General features: G+C 30.2%; 2 protein-coding genes across 12 annotated transcripts in view; one reads left to right on the top strand and one right to left on the bottom strand.

The window, feature by feature from the left end:
* Positions 1 to 26,462, bottom strand: part of LOC105766506 (disease resistance protein At4g27190-like) — an 84,774-nt gene that overhangs the window by 44,968 nt on the left and 13,344 nt on the right. The window contains exons 1-4 of one of the 9 annotated variants that reach the window (XM_052630215.1): positions 15,021 to 15,095; positions 14,838 to 14,908; positions 14,035 to 14,085; positions 8,333 to 10,644 (exon numbers count right to left, since the gene is read on the bottom strand). In XM_052630215.1, the coding sequence (XP_052486175.1) occupies positions 8,364 to 10,634 (2,271 nt within the window). In that variant the 5' untranslated portion in view covers positions 10,635 to 10,644; positions 14,035 to 14,085; positions 14,838 to 14,908; positions 15,021 to 15,095 and the 3' untranslated portion in view covers positions 8,333 to 8,363. Of the gene's footprint in view, positions 1 to 8,332; positions 10,645 to 11,065; positions 11,155 to 11,224; positions 12,001 to 14,034; positions 14,086 to 14,837; positions 14,909 to 15,020; positions 15,122 to 26,462 lie in introns of those variants that run through there. The other 8 variants (XM_052630210.1, XM_052630217.1, XM_052630218.1 and 5 more) reach the window with 8 other exon arrangements.
* LOC128031864 (structural maintenance of chromosomes protein 4-like) lies at positions 1,892 to 5,409 on the top strand. Of its 3 annotated transcripts, none has more exons than XR_008195781.1 (4): positions 1,892 to 2,216; positions 3,744 to 3,837; positions 4,925 to 5,059; positions 5,127 to 5,409. XR_008195781.1 is itself a non-coding variant. In XM_052630225.1 (4 exons), exons 1-3 carry the CDS (start codon positions 2,067 to 2,069, stop codon positions 4,448 to 4,450), a joined length of 279 nt encoding a protein of 92 aa, XP_052486185.1. In that variant the 5' UTR covers positions 1,892 to 2,066; the 3' UTR covers positions 4,451 to 4,488; positions 4,925 to 5,409. The 3 variants fall into 3 exon arrangements, 2 of the variants coding, with proteins under 2 accessions (XP_052486185.1, XP_052486186.1); XM_052630225.1 differs by adding an exon at positions 4,416 to 4,488 and having other exon boundaries at positions 4,925 to 5,409; XM_052630226.1 differs by having other exon boundaries at positions 4,925 to 5,409.

Genomic DNA, 26,462 nt, shown 5'->3' with positions numbered 1-26,462 from the left:
TTAGTGGCGTTTTATAAAAAGCGTCGCTAATGCATGGGGCTTTAGCGGCGTTTTTGAAAAAGTGCCGCAAAAAACCTAAGCCCAACTACGTCTTTTTTTGAGTTTTAGGGGCTTTAGTGGCGTTTTTTAAAAAGCGTCGCTAAAGTATGGGCTTTAGCGGCGTTTTTGGAAAAGCGCCGCTAATGCTCGGGGTCAAAAGCGCCGCAAAAATATTTTATCTATTTATTATTATTTAATTGGTTTATTTATATTAATTAAAATTCAAATTATTTTTAATTGAATATTCAAAAATTAAAATACTATTATTTAAAATAATTTTAAAGTTTTTAGGTATATGACTGATTTTTTTAATTTATATATTATATAATTTCTTATATAATCATAAAAAGATAGTATTAATTTTAAAATATTGAATTAATTATTATTATTGTTTAGGGTTTAGGGTTAAGGGTATATGGTTTAGGGTTAAAGTTTAGGAGTTACTATTTTAAGGTTTATAGATTATGGTTTATAGTTTATGCGTTTAAGGCTTAAGGGTTACGGTTTATGGTTTAAGATTTATAGATTAAGGTTTAGGGGTTAAGGGTTAGGAGTTGAGGGTTAAGAGTTAAGGGTTATGGTTTATGGTTTAAGGGTTGGGTGATACGAGCTCGATTCGGATGATGTGACGAGTCGTATTATGTTCCCGATCGAATTTAGGTAGTGTCGATTTAGTTCAAATTCAATAAGATGAGTTATATTGGTTTTAAATGGTTTAGGAAGCAAAATGGAGATAAGTGATTTCCAATGAAACAAGAACGAACCCTTATTAGCAAATAAGGACCCGGGCTTAAAGGTTTCAAAGAAAAAGGAAAGAAATGGTAGATAAAACCGAGACCCTCTATTTAGCAAAATAGGAACCTTCGGTATAGTTGGAACGCCACACCTTATGGTGATAAGTTCGAAACAAAGTCAGATTGACGCCACTCGTAAAGATAAGTCAATAGAGCTTTGAAGAATAAAGAGAGTGAATTGCCTCACTAAAATGATATTTCATTCAGAAATTCATCCAAAGTCAGCTCTAGCTCGCGTTATTGGACCAATGGGCAGCTTGATGGCTTCTTGTTCGTTCTCCATTTGGTTCGTAGGCAAGCTCACATCATTGGGGTTTAATGTTTAGGGGTTAGGGGTTAGGGGTTTAAGGTTTATGTTTTATGATTCAATGTTCAGGGGATTGGGGATAAGGGTTAAGAGTTTAGGGTTTAGAGTAATTAGTATTTTTTAATTTATATATTAAATAATTTCTTATATAATTGTAAAGGAGATAATATTAATTTTAATATATTAAAATTATGATTATAGTTTAAATTATTTAAGAGATTTATTATATGGTTTACTTGAGATTTCTTAAATGATGAAATTTTATACAATCAATTAATGCTTTTATATTTCAAAATATTTAATCTAAACCATTTGATATATTTAAATATTAGATTAAAAAACATTGATAAATAAATAAATAAAAGTAATGATTGATATGGATGGGTAACTATCTATTTTGCATAGGATCAAATTATAACAAATAAAAATAAAAATTATATAAAAGATTTAAAATTTATCTAATTCTTTTAAATATTACTTAATTTTTCAAAAATTATTTATTTAAAATTGATATGAATTATATAATAATTAAATATAAAATTGTAAAAAAAGTTAATTATTAGCGGCGTTTATAAGAAAAACGCCGCAAAAGGTAAGCAATAGCGGCGTTTGAACCAAAAACGCCGCAAATATATATTTAAAATTTTCAAAACGGCCCGTTTCACTACAAAAATTTAATTTTTAGTGGCGTTTTTGTTGAAAACGCCACAAAAGTTATTCAATTAGTGACTTTTTTTGTAAGCGCCCCAAATATTCTGACGCGTGATGTTTATTTCAAATTCCCGCTAAAAATCCCTTCTGAAATTTTGCTCAAATGCTTTTTAAACTTTTTCATCTTCCTTTTAATTGTTTATTCCATCAACTCGTCTCGAAGTCTCAAACCGATTCAATAGCAGTGAGTTGACTTAGCAGCCGCTTATTTCCGTATGGAGATGGAAACGAAGGATGAGTTCACGACTCGCGAGCCAGAGCAGGCCCAAGTGGGATCTCGAGGACCGAGGTTAGTAATTAACGAGATGGTGATGAGGAACTTCAAGTCTTATGCCAGTGAGCAGCGCGTCGGTCCCTTTCACAAGGTTATATTTTCTTTTATCGTTTAATTTTATAGTTTTTATTTGGTTTCTAGTAAAGTTTGGAAATTGAGAAGGAAAATTGCAAAATTTATGTAATAATTTCGCGGACTCAACTTGGAAATTGAGAAGGAAAAATGAAGAACTGAGAAGGAAATTAAAATTGCATGACTTCAACTCGAATAGCTTTCTTTTTTTCTCCTCTTTGTTGTAATTTTAACGGTTTCCTTTTGGTTACTGAGAAAGCACTGGAAACCGAGAAAGAAAATTGCAGATTGATGAAATTATCTCAAATTTATATTTTCGATTACTTTTTTTTCATAGTTAGATGTAGAAAGTAAGCTTTTAGTTAGTTTGTTAGTAGTCTAACTCCTGCTTGGTTGCCAAGAAAAAAATGTAAAATGAGAAAGAAAATAAAATGATATGATAATTGCACGAATTGAATTTGAGATAATTTATTTTTCTGTTATCAGTGTTTCCTTCTTCTGGTTGCGAGAAAGAGGTGGAAAATTGAGTGGGAAGTTGCTAGTCTATATGAAAAGTTCTAAAATTTAACTCAAATTAAAAGTAACAAGAAGTTTACATGACTTGTGTTAAGCATCCAACCTAAAACCAATTGGCTATAAGTGGAAGGGCCTGATTTAATGTATTTAATGGGTGCTCGAAGTCAAACAAATTTATTTAAGGTAGCTGAGATCCAACCAACTCCAGCCTTAAAAACAGAAAGAAAAAGAACAGAAGAGATTTTTGACCCTGTTCTGGTTAGCTGTTATGAGATTCTTGCAGGTTCTTCAAATGCAATTGCAAATTTTGATAGTAATATACTGCTAACAGAAGCCTGCAACTAGAAAGACAAGGAGCATGTCGAGATTCTCATTTCAGTGACTGTGCTTCTATTTGCAACAATAATGAAAAATTTAAAGGTCAGAAAACTTATGTTGAATACGAACATGCCTAACGTTTTACCAACTCAAACCAAAAGAAAAATCGGATAGCTTATTTGTTTAATTATTACATAAAAGATGATTATTTGCTGTCCATGTTCGTATTAGTAGCCTTGTGCACTTCTCTTACATGTCCTCGGAATTCATAACCTCAATAATACTCAAAATTATGCTCTTTAAGTCCAAAACAAAATTACTTATTTTCTTAGCTCTTTAAGGTCATGCAATTAACCCTTTTTTTCTTATTTCCGCTTTCCTTCTATTCTTTTATGTATTATTTTCTTATTATTGAAACCAGAATGTGTTTTATTGGACAGGTGCGTGCAGTTCGCTGTGACAATGGAGAAAAGACTGATATCTCTAGAGTCTTTTGGTTGAACAAGTAAAAGGAATGTTGGATAAGATTCAACAGAACCTATTCGATGTGGCAAAACAAAAAGAGATGCCTGCATTGAAGTTGTAAAACGTAGGATGAGTTTGTAAAACCTGTATTTTGTTAGGCAACAACATGAGCTGGATCATATTCTAATCTCTCGAGGCATATGTCGCTCATTTTTCTTAAATGATGTTTTATGTTTTGTATATATAGGAGGTGGAGAAAGATGTGAAAGCTCGAACAAGGGGTGAGATGGGAGCAGCTAAGTCTCTTTGTACCCCATTCGAACAACCTGAACTCTCAGAAGGTACTTGACTCCATCCATGCAGGCATTTATTTTAAATAATTTAAAGAATATGAAATTAACCCTTTTCCATCCAAATTTCTTTAGAGCAAACAAGGTTTTATATATAAAATTATATATATATATTGTCAATGATTATGTTTGATTAATTCTGCTGGAGTTCAGAACCTTGACAGAGCTGCTATATAAGAAGCTTAGTTGGCATTTCAATTTTTCAATTCATCTATAGATAAAATAACATTTAGTCTTTAAATTTGTCAAATTTAAACCCTGATTAAAAAATAATTTATAAAATAATTTTTAATTTTTTAATCAAATAGTTAAACCCTGATTTTGTTTTGGACTACATTGATAACATTGACACAAAGGTATCATCATGACTTATGAACTTTCAGTTTTACCTATTGGCTATAAGAATTCTATATAACGTTGCAGTCAAATATTGGCTTTTCACCATATATAGAACTCCTAATTTCTTTATGTGGTTCATGTTATGCTCTAATTTATGTTTTATTTTCATTATTATGATAGTGCATGGCTAATCCTTCTATATGCTTGTTTGATATTGCACCCATCTAAAGCACGAGTAAGCAAGCAACATAAGTTATTCAGCTGAAGGATTAGGATCAACTTTGCTACTTAGTGTGTACGAAGGTTAGGTTTTGCTTCTAGATACGTATTTTATTTTAGTATCAGTAGCTTTAGGTTATGAAATATTTATGTTTTTGTATTTTTATTATTTATTGTGATTTGAGCTTCTGGCATTTTATATTATTGATTCTGAATACGGTGAAGTTGTTTTGGAGTTGTCAATCATTCTAAAATGGGGGCTCTTTGCGTCTGTGGCTTTTGAATCTACACTTGCTACTGCAGTTTTCTGGTGGTTGCTGATCTTATGATTGGTGTTTACTTTGGGGCCTTGTCCAATTAGATTTTATTTGGTTTGGAAAACTTTAATATCTTATGCTTGTATTTGTTATTTTGGATATCCAATTTTACTCTTGTTTATCTATTGCATTAAGAAAACATTGTTTAGGAGTTTATTTCCTGATATCATTCACTTTACTCTTTCTCAAATTTTTGCTTCTAGGTGAGACACCGTTTAAGGAAAGATCATGGGATTGAGGGTGGAATTCCTGTTGTTTTCTCTTTAGAGAAACCTAAAGCTCAGCTGCTTCCTTTTAGAGGACCAAGTGGTGAGGAAGACAACCCTTCAGATTATCAAGTGAGGATGCTTGCTTCTTACTTTTGCAGTTTTAAAGTACTCTGTTTGATCACCTAACATCATGCAGTGGGGAAACTCATCCAATATATTGAAGCAGAATTTGAAATGAGAATTGAAAGTACATTTGGATGGAGCTAAAGCTGTGTTTCTTTTAGCGATATATTTGAACTTGCTGGTGTTAGGTCCCTGGTTTTTGCTATCTCTAGATTTAAGGGTAGAAGGAAAAGGAAAATATTTAGGTCTACATTAGTATGTAATCTACATGTTTAATCCAACAATTTAATGTGTTATTCTGCTGTCAGATAGTACCTGGGCAGGTTCAACAATTTAATGCATTGTATTTTTTATTACCTTGCAATGTGTATAGTCATAGGAGGTTCAACTAGTCAGTTTGTTTTTCATATGTATTATTTATTTTAGTTTTGATTCTAAATTTTTATTTTTACTTTAATATTTACGACAACTTGAGTTCTAACTTTTGGATTTTAATTGTGTTATTAATTTATTATTTTAAATTTTAAAACTAAATTCATTCATTTTTATATTTAGTTTTAAAGTTAAAATTTTCATAGAAAATTTAATTTAAATAATATTTTTATTTATCCTTAAAAGTATATTTAAAGTTCAAAATTAAAAATATAATATAATATAATATTTGATTAAAATAATTTTGTTAAAGGTTATGTTTTTAGTGGCGTTTTTGTGAGAAGTGCCGCTAAAGGTTTGTTCTTTAGCGGCGTTTGAATGAAAAGCGCTGCTAAAGATATTATTTGATTAAAATAATTTTTTTAAAGGTTATGTTTTTAGTGGCGTTTTTTGCGAGAAGCGCCGCTAAAGGTCATGATCTTTAGCGGCGTTCGTGGCAAAAGCGCCGCTAAAGGTCGTGGTCTTTAGCGGCGTAGTCTTTAGTGGCGTTTTTTCCGGCGCTTGTAAAAGCGCCGCAAATACTTTTAGCAGCGCTTTTTAGCGCCGCTAAAAGCCTGTTTTGGTGTAGTGTTACTATATCAAAATTTTCATTGTACTGTTGAAATAATATGTTTTTGGTATAGGTGGAATAACCCCGCCAACAATATATTGACTGAGCTTGAGGACATTTGACTAACTTTAGACCAACAAACAAAAGAGGAGGTTAGTTTATTAATTTCAAAGTTTTGGTTTTTGTTCCAACAAACTTCACCGCCATGTGAGCATTGAGTTATCACCGAAGCGATCGAGATCGCATTGCAACTCGAGATCCAACTTGATGGTGATTATCTTGTCTCGGGTTGAAATGTAATTAAGGTTTCAAGTTTACAAAGGTTATATTGCCAAGGGACAAAACATAAATTTGGCCCTAGTTGGCGGTGGTTTTGTAGGCACAATAAGGATTTTTTTTCATCATCAATGGAGGAAGCTATACACCACATAAACAAAAGTATAAGGAAGAAAATTGTAGTAGCATTTTATCCATTTCTACCGAATTACTTGATTATACTAAAACGCCATTGCATTTTTTTCCTCATACTTCTGTTTCTTTGGCAAATAGCATCCTCCCTTGATGATGAGAAACTCGTTGTCGTGCTCACATAACCACCATCAACTGGGGCCCCATTTATGCTCCATTCATTGATAACTAACCTTTGTAAAATTAAAGACCTAGTTACACTTCAATCGGAGACTATAGAACCACTGTCAACTGGGACCTTGAGTTGCAATGCAATCCAGATTCTCGGATGGCTCCATGCTCACATGCTAGGTGAAATTCGTAAGTCACCCAACTCCACGACACTACCGTAAATTCAAACATACCTTAAAACTATAACAATATTTATCTTGAACACGAGAAAAGCAAAACCTACAAACTTCTAGTTTCAAACTGTAAGAAAAAAAAAACAATTTTAGACTATCTGAAAATGCATCCTACAGAGCACTTTTTAGGAAAGAGAATAAAACGCGTCTCATGTTTTCTCCGAAAGATCAGAGAAAACACATCCTATAAGACACATTTTCTTTTCTATTTGTAAAAAATAATATAAATTGATAAATTTTCAAGAAAACAACATAAATTTTCAATTTTTTTTCAGCATATAGTTGTAATTTAGCCTTTTGAAAATTTTTAATTTGAAATACAAGATTTCTAATGTTGAAATTATGAATTCGGTTATCTTCAACAAAAAAGAATTGAGAATTAATAAAAGCTGAACTGGTACTTAACAATGGTTATTAGCTATGTTTTGTTTTATTCAATGATAATAAGTGATATAATTATTCAGTCAATTTAATTTTAATAATATATAAAATGGTAAAAGGTTAAAAATATTTTAAAATTTTAGAACATTCTAAAATTTAAAAATAAAAAATGAGAAAATTAGGGATAATTATTTTAAACCCTACAAAATTTCTCTATATTATCTATATTCAATACTCATTCTTTCAAAACAAACATAGAAAAATATTAAGCAAATTTATATGTTTACAATGTGGAGCCTCTTAACCTCTTCCTTCCATCATTCCTTTTCTCCTCTCTTTTGCACTATCCTTCTTTCCCACCTACACTTTCATCTTTCTCTACAACAACATCACCAAGAACTCCTGAAATTTTATTAAAATGGAGAAATTAGATTTATAAAAAAAAAAAAAAACTAACTATAAATGGTTCATACCTTTCATGCTTGAGAACATTTTCAAAGTTTGGATGGTCATCCCACTCCAACGATTCCCACCATTCTGTGCTTGACCTGATGGTAAGAGAAGGTGGAGCATATGCAAATGGCTGCCCATTCCCAACAAGGGGAACAAATGGAGGAATTCTCTTCAGTTTATCACACCCTTCATCAACTTTGATAAATTCGAGAGAATCACAAACCATCACTCCACTTTTGCTGCAGATGCTCTTCAAATTTGGTAATCCACTGAATAACAACTCTCTCAATTTGGGAAGATGGAATTTGATTAATGCATCACTCCCTTTTTCTTCAACTTCTGATGTTGCTACTCCCAATATTTCTACTACCTCATCACAGAGTGACACATGTATTTCTTCCAGGTTTTGGAGGTTTGGAAGCAACCAATGTGGAAGCAACGTCTTCATACTTGAGCAGTTGTATATCATAATTTCCTTAAGATGGGAAAAGCAGGCAGACGGAGCCACTGTTGATGTTGTTGCTGAACCAATTCCTGCATCTTTCATAATAAGGGCACTCAACTTTGGCAGATTAAAAAGATTCAACACCTCGAGGCTCTGAAATGGATGAGCGGAAGAAGAGGCAAAGAGGACAGGAAACAACACACTCTATCCCTTCACACATCCAAATCCAACAAACCCTCAAGTCAATCGCATTTTGAAGGAAGAATTGTCATCGACTAAGCTTCTCAAATAGTCGCACCCAAAAATATTCAACTCTTGAATTTCAATTGGGTGCATAATTAACTCACCTTCCCAATTCTGGACTCCTCCAATTGTTACTGTTTTATCTCCTGAAGCCATCGGAAGAGATGAGCACACCTGTAAATGGTAATTGATGAGATTTTTCTTACTTTGTTGCATTGAGGAGATGAACTTATTCAATTCACCGATGTCTTCGAAACGTCCGGTAAAGCACTCCAACTTCTTCAATGGTTCCATCTCCTCTGCTTTTAGACTTGTTTTTTCATTGTCCACTTCAAAACTCAAGTGCTGAAGGTGAACGAGTTTTGGTAAAAGTCCAGCGGGTATCTCTTTCAGACTGAACACTTGAAGATCAAGATATCTTAGCTTTACCAGCATATCCATTCCTTCAGGGACTTCCTCAATTTTAGTCTGACTTAGATCCAGCTTCTTCAATTCTTGAAGCATCGAAAGACATGGCAGATCTCTTAATTCTCGACAGCCACTAAGCAACAATGTTGTGAGGTTCTTTAGTTCAGAGATGGAATTTGGTAAACTTTTGATCTTCGTAGAGGACAAATTGAGAACACTAAGACAAGGCATGTTTATGAAGAAAGAAATTGAGATCTTCTTTATAGGGTTCTCCTGCAATAACAAGGTTGTGAGAAGTTGACATTTTGTGGGCAGCACATCTATGGAAATTTCTGATATGGAGTTATACATAAGTGACACTTTCTCAATATCCGGACTCCACTGCACCTTTTCTGGTAACTCTTCTAATTGCGAACCTGCTTGTATCATACATCGAGGATTCATTCTTGTGATCGACAATGCCATGTCTCTCACTGCATCATGCATTTGCACTCTTTCATACAAGACATTTTCCAACAAGCAATTATCTTCTAATTTCTTCAAAATAACATGGCCCTTATCTTTCATTTCTTGTCTTGTACTCATATCATCTATGAATTCCTCTTCAATCCAGCACTCAATTAGTTCATCCTTTTCAATTCCAAAATCTTCGGGATATAATGCGCAATGTAAGAAACAATATTTCACTTTCTCGTCCTTTAAGTGATCGAAGCTAAATTTCAAGCGCTCGATTACCTCAGCTTCCACTCCTTCCACTTTCCCTATTCTCTCTTTCAATTCTTTGAGTGCATTTTTCCAAATACGAGGGTTATCTTCTCCTTTCATGGTACCAGCTACCACGACAATTGTAAGAGGTAGACCCGCACATTCGTTGACAACAAGCTTCAAAGTAGGCATTATAGTTGGACTTTGAACAATGTTAGGTCCAACTTTATTCAAGAATAGTATCAATGCCTCTTCCTCTGAAAGTGGCTTCACTTTTATCACCTTACAACCCATGTACTTACAGACATGCTCCGAACGGGTTGTCAACACCAACTTGCAGCCATTGCTACCACTTGGCTCGGGGATCCCAACTTCCTCTAGAGAGACTTTATCCCACACATCATCTAGGATTAGAACATGCTTTCCTGCGTTCTTCAGCATTTTTGACAAGATTGCTGCTCGTCTGAGCTTGTCTCCTTTTCTGGGCCAACCTTCCTTCAACTTCAAAGCATCTGCAATATCATCTTGTACCTTCATGACATTAAACTCCTTTGATATGGTAACCCAGATTACCCTTTCGAATCTTTGTTCTTTCAAAAGATCATTGTGGATGTGCTTTATGATAGTGGTTTTACCCACACCGCCCATCCCCCAAACCCCAATCTTGCTCACCTCCTCCTGCATCAAACATGCCCAAATCTCATTTCTGACAGCTTCTTCTCCAACTAGTTCTGATGTTGGCAGTGGCAACCCAGCACTTGGACCATCCATGGCAAGACCTTCAGAGGCATTAGGAGCGTTATTAAGAAATTCCTTCAGTTCTCGAGTCTTTTCATCAACCAGCTTCCCGTTGCAAGCACGACAGAGATATCTCCCGTTACTGACTTTGTTTTCAACAACTTGTGCTTCCCTAATCATCTCTTTCACAGCTTTCAACCAATTTTCAACTCCCTGCTTTGGTATCTTCCCCAGAGGACTAAGAAGCTCTGCTTTCAATTGCAGCTTTATATCTTCCATTTTGCAATTCAATTCATCTCTGATCCTCTTGAAGTTTCTCACATAATTGTTCAGCTTTCTGTGATATTGCAAATATTTACAAACAGGAGTTCCAAGACAATTTGCAATGCCGACAACAGGCTCTACGTACTCCATTGCTATGTCCCTGCAATGCAATCATATATAGCAGTAGCAGAGAATGAAAATCTGTGAATGAATTGGATATTTTATGAAGTATTGATATGTGAGTGTAAGCATGAAAAGGAAACATGAATGCAAGTTTCAAGCAATGGCGTCTATTAGATGGAGCTATGGATGGGTGGCAGACAGAAACATGATGAAATTATGGTCACCAGAATCAAGCTCTCGATGTATATAAAATGCTAGATTCAAGTGTGCAAGAGTTCATTACAGAATATTAAGAGTTAAAATGTTGACAGTTTGAGATTTCAACATTATATTGCTTCTGGGTAGCTGTTTTTGTATTAATTTCTATCTATAGTAGATTATGTCTGCTGGTCATTCACTCTTAAAATCTAAGACTGTTGATAATTAGTAGAGGAAATCATAGCTTCAGATCTTATTACCCGACTTAGTGGCTGAAAAGTGTAGAGAGATTAGAACTGAGAAGGAAGCAGTGAAGTTGAGTTCCTTGACAATCTTACAAAGCTAGCTGCTATAACAGTAGCAGATAATCAAAAGCAAAGAAAAGCATGTGATGAATTAAGCAAATGAAAGAAAATTACGTTGACTGGATGCTTGAAAATTGGTGATAGACCTTGGACATCGAAACAAATTAAAAGCAGTGAAGAAGAAGTAAGAAGAAAGTGAAGATAAAAACAGGGAAATTATGAAGTCTCTGGTAGGATCCACAGAGGCAGAATTATTAGTAAGGAATCCTATTTTTATTACTTTTTCTTTTAGCCTTTTTCTTTGCTGTCTGCCATTACAGATAGCATTGTAATTATTCTTATTATTAATTTAATTTACGGTATCGTATAAAATTATAATTATAAAAATTTTAGAAAAATTTTATTATATATATATATATATATATATGAGCCAAACAAAATTACTATCAACAATGTTAACGGTTATGCTAGACATAATTTGAACTGGATGAACAATATCACATAACATTTTTAAGATTTTGTGCCACCACACTGTCACACAACATCTTTAGAGTTTATTTTCAACAGCCAATCAAAATGAGAGATTTACATATCAAGTCTTTGAATATTTTTTAAATTTACATATTAAAATTTGCCCAAATCTTGACTTAAACTTAGGACCTCTCAAACACTTTTAGAACACATAACCACTAAAGCTGACAGATATTTATGTTACACAATCATAATACCCAAAATTAAAATTTTGGGCGTTACATCAAGTCCTTAAATATTTTAGGTCATCACATTTTAATCTAGTGCTACCAATATGTCAGGCAACACCAGCAGGATATTGTACCAAATGCCTTATTTTTGTAATTAATTTATTTTCCATACCATTTTCATAACTAATTATTTTTATATGATTTGGGTAAAAATCCTATGTTGAATAATATACATTTTCTATTTTATAAATAATTTTGAGTTTTTTATACAAGATCGGGTCAAATTTTCATTTTACCAAAAAAAGGCTACACTATTAGTCACTAAACTATGGGTATTTTGTTTTGGTCACTTAATTAAAAGTTACAATTTCATCACTAATGTTTTAAAATTGTTTTTTTGTCACTCAAATGTTAAGTGACACTTCTTTAATTGATATAATAACAATTTTAATCCTCAAATTTTATACTTTTGGTGAATTTCATTTTGATAATATATAAAATGGTAAAAGTTGAAATTATTTTTAAAATTTTAGAACATTATAAAATAAAAATTAAATAAAAGTAGATAAAAATTTAAAAATAAATAAAGTGAGAAAATGAGAGATAATTGTTTTGGGCCCTACAAAATTTCTCTATGTTATTTGTATCGAGTATCCAATAGACATTCTTTAGTAAAAACGTAGAAAAAACATTAAGTAAAATTATTTGTTCTTTGTTCCTTGACATAGCTTTTATGTTATAAATTTTTTCTAAATATAATTTATTTTTATAATTTGAGTTTTGAAAAATAATTTAAATGTAATGAAAAATTGAATTAAGTTTGAAAAAGGAAATTTTGTTATATATCTTGACTAAAAAATGACATTAGGGTCAATTTCATAAGCCTTGGTAATATGAGTTCTAAATGTTCTTTAAGGGCATGAAACTCAACTTGATAATATTACTAATTTGGTTTGAGAAACATTGAGGAAGCTTTTTTGGTTTTGTTCTTTTTAATTTGTTATCGATTTTATTGAATGGTAATTTACTTTATTTCTCGTACAATTTAGTTATTCAACAACATATTCAAGATTTTATTTTTCTAGAATTTTTATAAACATTTTTCTTTTTTAAAATTTTAAATTTTTTAAAATAATTTTATACAAAATCGAGTCAAATTGATAGAAAATATAAAAGAAAAGAGGACTAAAATTATTATTATACCAATTAAAACAAGTATAACAGTGATCTTGGTGCTCAATTGTAACATCATCATCATTATCACGATAATAATGGGAAAGTATGGGAAAGTAGGGTATAAGAATGTCTAATATACTGGTAAATGACTTTAATTAGGTATAACAAAAATATATAAGTATTGTGGATTGAGTCTTAGCTTCATTGTCATAGTAATTGTTGTCAATGTAGAAGGATGTGGTTTCAAGTGTACTGAAACATATTATCTTCCTATTTATGAGTTGTTAAAGTTGTTGATATTAAAATTTGATTTTAATTGGAGAATTGCTTACATATGGATGTTTGTAATATGTGAATAAATATGATCGAATGTTCACCCTTTTAGGAATAGCCAAATTTGAATTATCATTGTACCAAAAAAGTTACATTATTAGTCACTAAACTATTGCTAATTTTTGTTTTAATCACTCAATTAAAAAAGTTACAATTTTACCACTAATGTTTTTGAAATTATTATTTTTTGTCACTCAACTGTTAAGTGGAACTTTTAAATGATTTAATAAAAATTTTAGTCCTAAATTTTTATACTTTCGTGAATTTCATTTTGATAATATATAAAATGATAAAAGTTGAAATTATTTTTAAAATTTTGGAACATTATAAAATTAAAAATAAATAAAGTGAGAAAATTAGGGATAATTATTTTAAACCCTACAAAATTTCTCTCTATTATCTATATTGAAATATTCAATACTCATTATTTTAAAACACACATATAGAAAAACTATTAAGCAAATTTATTTGTTCTATGCTTTTTACCTTATCAATCACTTGACATGGCTTTTACATTATAAGAAAAGATAAAATTCTGAATATATTTTCATTTTACAATTTGGGTTTTGAAAAAAAAATGTAATGGAATTTTGAATTGAGCTTGAAAAAGAAAAATATAAAAACTCTGCATGAAAATAAGAGTAACTTAAAATGTTCAAACCATAGTGAACATGGTAAAGATAAGTAAATTAATTCAACTCATTGTGCACTTACCTTTTATTTGGCGCTAGCCACGACCATACAACCTTAAAGCTTCAAGAAACCTGACCCACCAAATTGACTATAAAGTCAAGATTCAAGCAAAAAAAGCAAATCTAATTCTGAAAAGAAGGAAGAAAATGATTGAGGAACTTTAAAGACCCGAGTCCTGACATAAAAAAAAAGGAAGAAAATTTCTCTATATTATCTATTACTTCAATACTCATTCTTTAAAAACAAACATAGAAAAAATATTAAGCAAATTCATTTGTTTTTACATCTTCATTACTTGACATAGCTTTTACTTTATAAGAAAAGATAAAATTCTGAAAAAATTAAAATGTAATGAAATTTGAATTGAGTTTGGAAAAGAAAAATTATGGCATATTTGTATTCTTTTGACTGAAAATATGGCATCAAGGTCAATTTCATAAGTATTTGTAATATCAGTTCTAGATGTTCTTCAAGGGCATGAAACTCAACTTGATAATACTACTAATTTGGTTTAGAGAAATATTCAGGAAATTACATATAATAATCTAACATTTTTGTTTTGTTTTGTTTTGATTTTAATTTGTAATCGGATGTTATTGAATGGTGATTTTCCTTATTTCTCATACAATTTAGTTATGAAACAACATATTCAAGATTTTATTTTTCTAGAATTTTTATATACATTTTCTATTTATAAATAATTGTGAGTTTTTTTAATAATTTTATACAAAATCGGGATCTAAATTATTGATGTTGGTACTGCTTGGTATCCATTTAATATTATGCATATAATGATGGAAAACATAATAAACATACCCACTTACCCTTCAAAATGAAGTACTGATTCCAAGAATTTGAGTGTGAAAAAAAGCAAATCCAAACAGTCTATTTTGCTCTGATTTAGTTCAAGAAAAACATAAAAATATAATATTAGATGAAGAAATATATAACAAATTTATATATAAAAAATAAAAATAAAGAAATTAAGCATACATAAATACATTTACCTCACTTGGGAACTTCAAAATCAAACTAGACTAGGTGCTGAGAAGATCCTTGCTACTTCAAGACGATCAAATGGGATTTGAAGGATATTTTCTTGGTTTTGGGAGCAAAAGAAAGTAAGCAAAACTGAAGAAGAAAAAGAAAAAACTTGAAGGTCTTTTCTTCTTTTTAAGGAAAGGAAATAAATAAAATAAAAATCAAGGTTGCACTAAAATGTTAAGAAAAGTTTTAAGACAACTGGGTTCAAAGGATTTGTGTTATGAGATTACCTCGATATGGGGAGCTAAATTATTGATGTTGGCACTGATTGGTTTGGTAATGGCCCCATCCATTTATTTTGCAATTATGATAGGAGACGACTTAGAAAAAGATGAGTCTTTGGGTCCTATTTTCACACTTAATAATTAGCACATCAACCACCCTAAATTATGACCATTATTTTAAATCTATTTTCAAACTTCAAATTCATCTACTAAACAATTGATGTTATATTAATCAAATTATTTTGTTGTTAAAATCAATAAATGATACGTTAAATTTTATATAGCTAATTTTAAAATAAAATTTAAAGAAACTAAAATTAAATAAAACTGAATTTTTTAAAATGAACAATAAAAATTTTGTAAAACTTCAAAACCAAGTTTTTAAAATTAACTATTTTTACAATTTTTTTAATTTTCATACTTCTGTATCTGATTGTTTTTTACAATATGGTATGTTTTAAAGTTTTGATTAGAATGGCATGTACTTAGGAAAAATATTAGGTATGTTCCAAGTATTAGTTTTTATGTTCAATTATATTAGTAATTAGCCAAGTATTAATTTGGCACCAAATGTAATATTCTTATATCAGGTTCCTTAAGTCGAACATGGTATAGGGATGTTACATTTAGAATTTTCTGCCATTTTTGATTCTCCATTGATGTCCATTTCTCCTTCTCCTGTTGTCGCACATTGAAGTTTTTGTTGCCCTCATAATTTCTGCATTGCTGCCCCATCTAACTCTCATCTTGTCATCATTATATCTCACCCCTTGACTGAACCCTCTTAGCTTGGTTAGTGAGCATTCATTATTGTTAATCGACTATTAACGCAGATCTTCAAACCGGTGTAGCGTTAAGAAGGAATCGAGACGAATCCGAGTTGTAGTGGTGCTCCGGTCAATTGTTAATATTCTATGGATTGTAATTGAGGGTGGTGTATGCATGTGTACTATTTTGCATGTTGGCCGAATAACGTTGTTTTACCAAATACTTATCGATCAACTTCCAATTAGCTGCTACTGGTTCCTTTTGTTACTGACTTGCTATTTAATTTGCTTCAATTTTGTTGCTTAACCTCGTACTGTTTGCCATCTAAATGTGCTGCCTGCTATTTGGGTGCTGATTAGCTTCAATTTCTTGTTGTTTTAGCCTGCTGTGCATTTGTCGATCAGCCCTTTATTATAGCCGTCAATTACCTTGTGGCCATTGTGCTAATCTTAAAAATTTGCAACACCGATTCTTTCATTTTTTTTTTCAATTGTTGTTTGCTTCAGCCATTGCCTTTAAGTGCTATCAACATTGGTTTAGTTGTTGCACTTGTTTAATGTTATTGTGACTCGGCAAACGTGAGCTTGAGGATAATAGAAAAGACTACTCAATGAAGCATTCATCATAGACGAATCGAAAAGGTACAATTTTTATTAAGTGTTTATTACTTTAGATATCATAACTAAATTCTTATTTTAGAATTTTTTTAAACTTAGGCTTTTCCCTATATTGATTTTTGCTGCATTTTCAAAAACCCATTTTTGAACAATTAGTATCAGAACCAGGTTTTGCTCTATCGATAAGTATAAACAAATAATCAAAATAAAATTCAATTCTTGAATGATTTAATTACATAGAAAGTGACATTCTTTAGATATTATATATATTTTTGTGGTATATATGGGAAAGAATGCGATATTATATATTTGTTATCTAATTGTTTGCTTTGTCAATGTTGTGGTTCTTAGGAAATAGACCATGGACTATCATCTCCATGTAAGATTATTTTTTTAATTCATAGAATTCTTGTGATCCGAAAACGGACATAAGGGTTGTCGAAACCAATTTTTTGAAAAAATGGTCGACTTTTTATTTAAAAACGAAAATGGAGTCGGCACCAATCTTTTTTATTTAGGTGTGATCGGATTAGTTTTTTTCATAACGCAGCTTTGCAGTCCACATCTTAAGGCCCCATTTCTTGAAAATTATTTTTTACTTTGAAATTTTCTTTACTTTTACCAATGGCTCTAATTCGATGCCTTGGATCATCATATAAAAAAATGATTAAACCAAAAAACTTCATTTAGTTGAGTGATTGTAAAATTGGTTGAGTTTTGTAAGCCAGAAATTTAATTGGGTCAAACACGATGCCTATTGGCTTGGCCCCTCAGGAGCTGTTACCTGTTAGGAGTGTTCAAAGAAATTAAGAAAAAATTGACATATAAATTTGTTAATATTTGGTATTATAAAAAGTTTAAAAATATTAATTTATTACATATATCTTTACTTATTAATTATATTATAAAAAATTGAAAACACATATAAAATATTAATTTAAAGCAGTCGTGATGGGAATAAGATTAGTTATAACATCCTAATTATGTCATCGTTAATAATCCAAAGTGTGGCCCACTCATTTGATGATCAAGTTGTAGTACTGTAGTTACGGTGCACCACGCCTGAGGTTTCAATAGGATGGGGTTTAAAAACGATGTTGGTCTTTGGAGTTGGACCACCCTATCTCATTTGGAAGCATCCATCATGTTTCCTTGTGAAAATCAAGCCAAGTATCTGATTTCTTTTGAATTAATTTGTTTTAAATATTAGTGTTGACTTTAAATAGGATGGGAAGGTTCTTAATAAGGGTTAATATTAGGTATGGGCTTTATCCTTTAAACTGTAACTTTGTATTTCATTGTAATAATTAGTAATTTTTTTTTTTTTACTTTTGTGCTTCTCATAACACATACGAGTAATAGAAATAAAAACTACACATATGAAAGGTAGTAATCTTTCATTGCATTGGTATAATCTTTCGGGGAGAAAATCCTTCATTAATATACAAATTGACTTCTCTTTTTAAGTCTTGAGTTATGTAGGAGTAATATAAAAGGAGTGAGTCTGCAGTGCATTGGTTTACACATTGATATACGAAAAAATAATTTTTGATGCTATCATACCATCACATTTTGTTAAAGGTTGCACATTGCAAAGTTTTTGGATTAACTATTCAAATAATAATTGCAAAGATTTGAACCTTCTTGATGTTGAGAAAAACTATTTAAATGGCAGTTTCTCAAATGGATTAAGAAATTTGGATAAACTAGAAGTTTTTTTTATTTTGAGATGGAATAGATTTTATGGTCAAGTGGATATCTTTGAAGTTTTCTTCACTCATTTGAGTGTTTTTGATCTTTCGCACAATAACTTTAGAGGTTATCGATACAATTCTAAAAAAATTTCCCTCACATATTACAAATAACATACAATAATCTTTTGTCAAAAAAAAAAAAAACATGCATTAATCTCACAATGTTCATATCTCACAATGCATTAAACTAAAGTGGAGAATGCATGGGCCAAATCACAAAATGTACATTTGACTTCATAACCCGAAAACATGGTTTTGATTGACATAGTTCAACGTCTTGCAAGCCTCTCTAAACTTGTTTTTAATCAAAATTAGTTGTCTACAATTATTAAATTCAAAGTTAATTTGAGTGGGAAAAGAGAACATTTTCAAGTACCCCACAACGCTTTACGTGAAAACCTTGTTTAATTGACACATAAACAAGCAAGATATTAAAGAGCAATAAATACTTTTTTTTCCTGTAAATAAAAATATTTTTTATTTTATATACATCGTACCAATAGAATTAAAACATTGATACACATATCAATTTTTAAATAAAATAAAATATTAATATGTTTAAATTTTATATAATTTTGAAAAATTCATAATTGCTTGAATATTCTTATTAATTTATTATATTTTAAACAATATTTTAAATATTATAGGTTATTTATTAATTTAGTTAATTGTTAAAATTTTGGCTTATTGGTAAAATAATGCCTCGAGCATTTTTAAAAAATCAATTAAGCTCCTCCAAATTTTTTGCACCTAATTGAGCCCCTAAACTAACAAAATTTTGCCCCATTTTCTAAACAGGCCTCTTTTTTACTTAAACTCATATTTCGAGCCTATATTTTTACTCAAACACTCTCATATTTTGGGCAGCCCGGCCCGGCCCATGATCACCTCTAATTTCGCTTTTGTTAAAGGGTTTTTATTTGTGGATATTTATATATATAAAAGGGGAATAATTGGGTGCTGCTAGTGAACACCATAACTTTTATCTGAATCAACATGTGGACATTTGATGGGTCCTGAATTCTAATTTGGGCTTTGGGTTAATTGGTTAAATAGGCTTACTTGGACACACTATAATCGCTTTACTCTAAGTGAAAAAACAAAACAAAAAAAAAAAAGAAAATACTTAAATCAATAATTAAAATAAAAATTGGTAAAAATCATAAGCACAAATTTTTTAAAAAACTAAAAGCAACCATTAACAATTTAGAGAAAAAATACTAGTAAAAAGTCGAAATTTAAATTGGTGTAGATGATGCAAACCAATAAGGTCATACAACAACAATTTAAATAACAACAATATCCCTGGAGCAGAATAAGAATGAAAATTAACCTTGTACTTATTAAAATGTTGTGAAACTATTTAATGTCAAATTCTTTGAAAATATTTAAAAACTCAGATTATTATTTTCTTATTCCCTCAACAAATATAATGCAGCTTTAACAGTTTTAAATACACCGAAACGATTTTGAAGAACCAAATCTTCACACGATTTTGAAGAACCAAATTAATATTGTCTCTTTTACAATTATATAAGAAATTAATTAATATATAAAACCTCTAAACCTTAAACCCCAACCTTTAAACCACCCTTAAACCCATAATCCATAAACCTTAAAATAATAACTCCTAAACTTTAAACTCTAAACCATATACCCTAAACCAAAAGCTATAGTGATAATTAGTTCAATATTTTAAAATTAATACTGTAATACCCAATTTTAAGCCCTAGCCCAACACCAAATTAAAATAAATTAAAACTATAAGTGTCCAGCCCTAATTACAAATCCAAACAACCCAAATTACAAAAAACCCTAGCCCAATATGCCCACAACATGTTTTCAGCAACAAAGGAGGCAGAAACCTTAGGGAGCGCCACACGTCAGCAAAGCTCCCTCGCATGCCTCCGCGCATGTCGCAGCACGTCGCCTTCGCACTATGCACGTTCTCCCTGCAACAAACGATAAACCAAAGTAGCAAAAAGAAGAAACAGACTTACAACAAAGAAAATAACATATTTACAGCGAAAAATTGTAAGGGGAGATAAAAAACATAAAAAAATAAAAAAATAGAAAAAGAGGGATTTTGATTTTTCTTTTTGGCTATATAAAAGCCAAACATGGATTTGTAAAAGGGGATATGAAAATCGATTAAAAAAATCAATAAAAAATTATAGCAGTGAGTTTTTAAAGTGATTTCCTTTTCTCTTTCGATTTCTTTGTTTCTTTTTATTATTATTGTCTATTCGTTGTGTGTAAAAAAAGTCAATTAGAAAATAGAAATTACCTGAAGTGTTGAATCTCTGCCTGCTCCGTCACAATCGGAGCCCTTGGGAGGTTCGGGAAGCCTCAAAACGACCTGAATTTCCAAAGCAGTGGAGAGAAAAAAACCTAGGGTTTTATTTTTTATTTTTTTGGTTTTATTTTCTGTAAAAGTGGCAAAAATTCTGATTAGGGTTTAATTTGGGGGATTTTATAAGGTAATAAAAATGACGTCATTTAGGGCCTGCTTCAGTGGCCCCAAAACGGCGTCGTATAATGCCACACCAATCAGTGACCCGTGTGACTAGACCCGAGGGGAGGATCCACGCGTTTTGTCCCAGGGGTAAATTTGCGCTAGTGGTCCTCTCTCTTTAGTGGCGTGTTCAAATAAGTTCTTTACTTTTTTTAAGTTTTACCCTTTAATTTGTTTTTCGTTTTATTTTAGTCCATGTTGCAACACAGCGTTTTGGAGGGTTGGGAATATTTCCAAATTAACCCTCCATGTCATTCGCGCATTGCACATTGGCCCTTATTTTGTTTTATTTACATTATTCCCCGATTAATTTCGTTTTAGTTGCAATCTAATCTTTTTTTTAATTAGTTTAATATTTTCATTAATATTAGGATCATTGTTGTTGTTGTTATAATTATTATTATTACTACTTTCATTATTATTAATATTATTACTATTATTGCTATTATTGATAATATTATTTGCTTTTATATTTTCCTATTATATATACATTACTTTATTTTATATGTATTATTGTTTTAAGTTACTTTTAAAATCTTATATGTATTTACCTTTTATAATATACTATTATTAATATTATTTGAATTTATTTTATTCTACAATATATTTTCTCTAAATTCACTCATTACATATTTTTAGATTTGTATAAATATATTTTTTACGTAATACTATTTATGTATACATATTTCATATTAAATTATTTTCATTATACATACATAATCTATTGTTAATTTCAGTATTATTATATAGATATTTTATTTCTTTCAAATAGTTTAAATTCTTTAATTCATTTCAACTTATTACAATATTGTTAATTTATTTTAATATTTTAATTTATATATATTATATTTATTTCTTAAATTATGCTTAAATTTGTATATTTCATTAGTGTTCATGTAAAATTGCTTGATTTTAATTAGTTTCGACTTATTAGCCAATGTGGGTATTTACATGAGATTATTGTTGCTATGTGTATTACTTGCTTGTATTTATCTACCATTCATTTGATTAATGTATAATTTATTTACAAATTATCCTTTCGCGTTGCATATTGTCATTTAATCACCTTACATTTTTCATTCAAGGATTTATAAAATAAGACTCGGTATCTAATGTTCTCGAGAAGATTGTGCCCTAATTTACTGAGCCTTAATCTTCCTCGTTGAATTTAAGTAACCGAGTATTCCTTTTTCAATTAAAGTAAAGATTCCAAATTAAAGCTTATCTCGACGATTCAAAATGTTGTGTCCTAACTTATTGAATATAGCACTTTGCTATCTCGAGACGAGGTTTTTAAATAAAGGCAAACTCGTGTGTCGTCTTTGAAACTTCAAGGAGTCGTGCCCCAACTTACGGGGTTTCGATTTCTTCATTGAAGCAAGAAGACTGGATTTTTTTAGTTTTCAAAATAATAAATTTCAATAAAGATTTTTTAAAGGGGAATCGCTTTTTAATCTTTTCGAATTTTCAACATTCTACTTTAAGACATTAAATAATCAATTCGGTACCAATTTTGGGAGTTACGAGGGTGCTAATCCTTCCTCGTACGTAATTGACTCCCGAACTCATTTTTTCTGAAGCTTGTAGACCAAAATCATTTTTAAGGTGATCCGATTACACCTCAATAAAAGATCGGTGGTGACTCCCATGTTCGTATTCATTTTTAAAATCCAAGTCGATCCCATTTTCACAAAAAAAAAAAGGTTTTCACAAATACTATCTCTTTTACGATTATATAAGAAATTATTTAATATATAAATTAAAAAATTAGTAATGTACCCAAAAACTTTAAAATTATTTTAAATAATGATATTTTAATTTTTCCATTTTAACAAATATTTTTCTATTTTTTATTTTAAATTATTTCTACATGTCATTATTTTTCTGAAGATTTTAATTATTCAATTAAAATAAATTTAATTTTAATTAATATAAATAAACCAATTAAATAATAAATAGACAGATAAAATGTTTATTGCGACGCTTTTTCAAAAACGCCGCTAAAAATAGAGCATTCACAGCGCTTCTTCAAAAATGCCGCTAAAAATAGAGAATTAGCGCTTTTTCAAAAATGTTGCTAAATCCCCAAGCATTCGCGGCGCTTTTTCAAAAATATTGAATATTGTAAAATTGTCATAACATGAAATGTATATATTGGAAGCATGTCATATAAATTAGATAAGAATGTCACTAGGACTATTGTATGATCATTCTTTAAATATGAGATAAAAATAGAGCATTCACAGCGCTTCTTCAAAAATGCCGCTAAAAATAGAGAATTAGCGGCGCTTTTTCAAAAATGTCGCTAAATCCCCAAGCATTCGCGGCGCTTTTTAAAAAATATTGAATATTGTAAAATTGTCATAACAGGAAATTTTGTTATATATCTTGACAAAAAAAATGACATTAGGGTCAATTTCATAAGCCTTGGTAATATGAGTTCTAGATGTTCTTCAAGGGCATGAAACTCAAGTTGATAATATGATTAATTTGGTTTCGAGAAACATTGAGGAAGCTTTTTTTTGGTTTTGTTCTGTTTTTAATTTGTTATCAGATTTTATTGAATGGTAATTTGCTTTATTTCTCGTACAATTTAGTTATTCAACAACATATTCAAGATTTTATTTTTCTAGAATTTTTATAAACATTTTCTATTTTTAAAATTAAGAGTTTTTTTAATAATTTTATGCAAAATCGAGTCAAATTGATAGAAAATATAAAAGAAAAGAGGACTAAAATTATTATAATTATACCAATTAAAACAAGTATCATAGTGATCTTGGTGCTCAATTGTAACATCTTCATCATCATCACGATAATAATGGGAAAGTATGGGAAAGTAGGGTATAAGAATGTCTAATATACTGGTAAATGACTTGTATTAGGTATAACAAAAATATATATTCATTGTGAATTGAGTCTTAATTTCATTGTCATGGCAATTGTTGTCAATATAGAAGCATGTGGTTTTAAGTGTACTGAAACATATTAAAGTGAAGGATGGTAATTGTCAACCATCAATTGAGTCCCAACTTGGTAAGAAAATTACCAAAAAAATCATTTTAGGTGCAAAGTGAAATTAGACTTTTTATCACTCCAAAAGCTATTAAAGTGATTAAACAAAATGTCCTTTTAAATTGAAGTATTTTATTTCTGATTTAAAAATATCTTGTTTTAATGACTTAAATAAAAACATTTGAATACTTCAATAGTCAAATTGTAACTTTTTTTTTAGTTAAGTGAACAAAACAAAAGCAACCTATAATTTAGTAAGTAATAGGGTAATTTAACCAAAAACAAAACCCAAGTTTAAATAGAACTCCACCTAAGAAACCAAACCCAACTGTAATCAAAGTCCAACTGTAGCTTCGACATCGTACTGGTACTATTGTTAAACTAATTAGTCCTTTGTCATTTTCAAAGCAGCAGCGGCTAAGATGATTTGTTGTAATTCAAGAACTCTGCCACTGGTGTATGCTTAAGTAATTCCCTTAATTCCCCAAACCCTCAGTTTATTCCTTTGTATTTAATCTCCCATATGTGTTTCTCAGGCTGCTACTAGAATTTTAGCTCGCCAACTTGTACGACTGCGTCAACAGATAACTAATTTGCAGCGGAGTCGTTCCCAAATTAGAGGTGTCGCAACTCATACACAGGTTGAGTTTCTACAATAAGTCATTGGTTCTTGGGGTGACTAAAGTTTGTACGCCAGTACCTCATATTTCATTTTATGTCTTCACAGGCATTATATGCCAGCACCTCGATTTCTACTGGAATGAAAGGAGCAACTAAGGCAATGGTGGCAATGAACAAGGTAGGTACTTAAAACCTTGCTTTGGTAAATGTTTTACAATGTTTTTTTATCAACCGTGAAGTCCTTTTGAAACAAAAAATCGTGTTGATTTTTGGATCGGAAGCTTTTTAGCTTGGCTCTAGTGACAGAAGTTATGGAAATAAGGAATCAATGAATTTATTGGCACAGAAGATTATATTCTGGAAAGCAGTATACTTCCGTGTTTTGTTTTGCAGTGTAACTTATCGCAGCTTCTTCTTACTCTTTGGGGTTAGATTGTTCTCATATTTGACAATTTCATTTTCTGTCCTTTTGCAGCCTATGAGAAGTACTGTGTAGACTTTCTTCCCTTCGAACTGGTTGCAGTAAAAGTTGAATAATGTCATCTAAAGTGTCACCTAAGTGTCAAATTTTTTAACAAATAAGTGTGATTAGAATAGGTAGGTATATATCTCTAATTATTTAATAAACCATTAGATTAATGATTTTAGTAACAAAATGATCTAATTAACATAACCTCAATAGTTTAAGGATGAAATAAGATTGATTCGAAGTTTAAAGACTAATTTAGAGTAAGCGTCGTAATTTAGAGATTTAATAATTTATGTAAAAAATTAATTGGAAGAAAATAATAATATTTGACATCTTAGACACTTCCTTTCCTTTCCCCTCTAATTGAGATAAATAAAAGGAAGAGTTTAACTGAGATTGTTACCATAGGGTTTGAATGATTGATGAAAAATGCAATTATGATCCACAACCTATCTTACAATCTCATTTCTTTTCTTTCCCTGCTCTCTCTATGGCTAACTGCTAAAAGCAAAACTCAAAGCCACTAGTTTTTGAGCAAACCAGCAAGCCCACCCTTCTCGTACATTATTATATATTATGATCTTTTAATTCATATAATAATAATTATATTAAGAAATTTATTAAATTATATTTAATAATAGTTATGTTAAAATATGGTTAAATTATTTATTATTTTTATTAAATTATTTTTAATGATAATCTTATTAAAATTTAATAATAATAACAATAATCATCTACCTAAAAAAATTCTGCTAAAGATATTCTAGTCATTTTAGTTTTTATCCTTATGCTATTACAACATCATTCCATTCAACCAAACACAAGAATACTATTACAGTTCTATTCCTTTCCATTCAATCAAACAATTGAATTACTGATTACAGCCCTATTCCATTACAATGAACCAAACGTACCCTAACTATACTAGTCGGCATCCTATAAAAAAATATAGTTGTTCTTACATATGATGTTTGTAAGACGTGAATAATGTGAATCAATCTATTCAAGTACATATAAATTCATTCATAAGTTACACTTTTAAATCAAAATTGTGGTTTATTGATTGGGTGTTCACTATTTTTAGAAATAGCTAAAATTCAAATTATCATTATACCCAAATTTAAAATTGTTTTAAAATTTTAGAATATTATAAAATTAAAAATTAAATAACAGTAAATAAATAATTATTTTAAACCTCTAAGATTTCTCTTTATTATCTATATCGAAATATCTAATATCCCTTCTTCAAAAGAAATGTAGAAAAAAGATATTAAGCAAAATCATTTGTTTTTTGTTTTTACCTCTTATGTTCTTTAACATAACTTTTACATTATAAGAAAAGATAAAATTCTAAATATAATTTATTTTTACAATTTAAGTTTTAAAAATAATTTAAATGTAATGAAATTTTGAATTGAGTTT

The sequence above is a fragment of the Gossypium raimondii genome, chromosome 5 (genome assembly GCF_025698545.1).
Source record: "Gossypium raimondii isolate GPD5lz chromosome 5, ASM2569854v1, whole genome shotgun sequence".
Taxonomy (NCBI): domain Eukaryota; kingdom Viridiplantae; phylum Streptophyta; class Magnoliopsida; order Malvales; family Malvaceae; genus Gossypium; species Gossypium raimondii.
The sequence above is the reverse complement of the archived record's forward strand: the minus strand, read 5'-3'. Positions and strand labels throughout refer to the sequence as shown.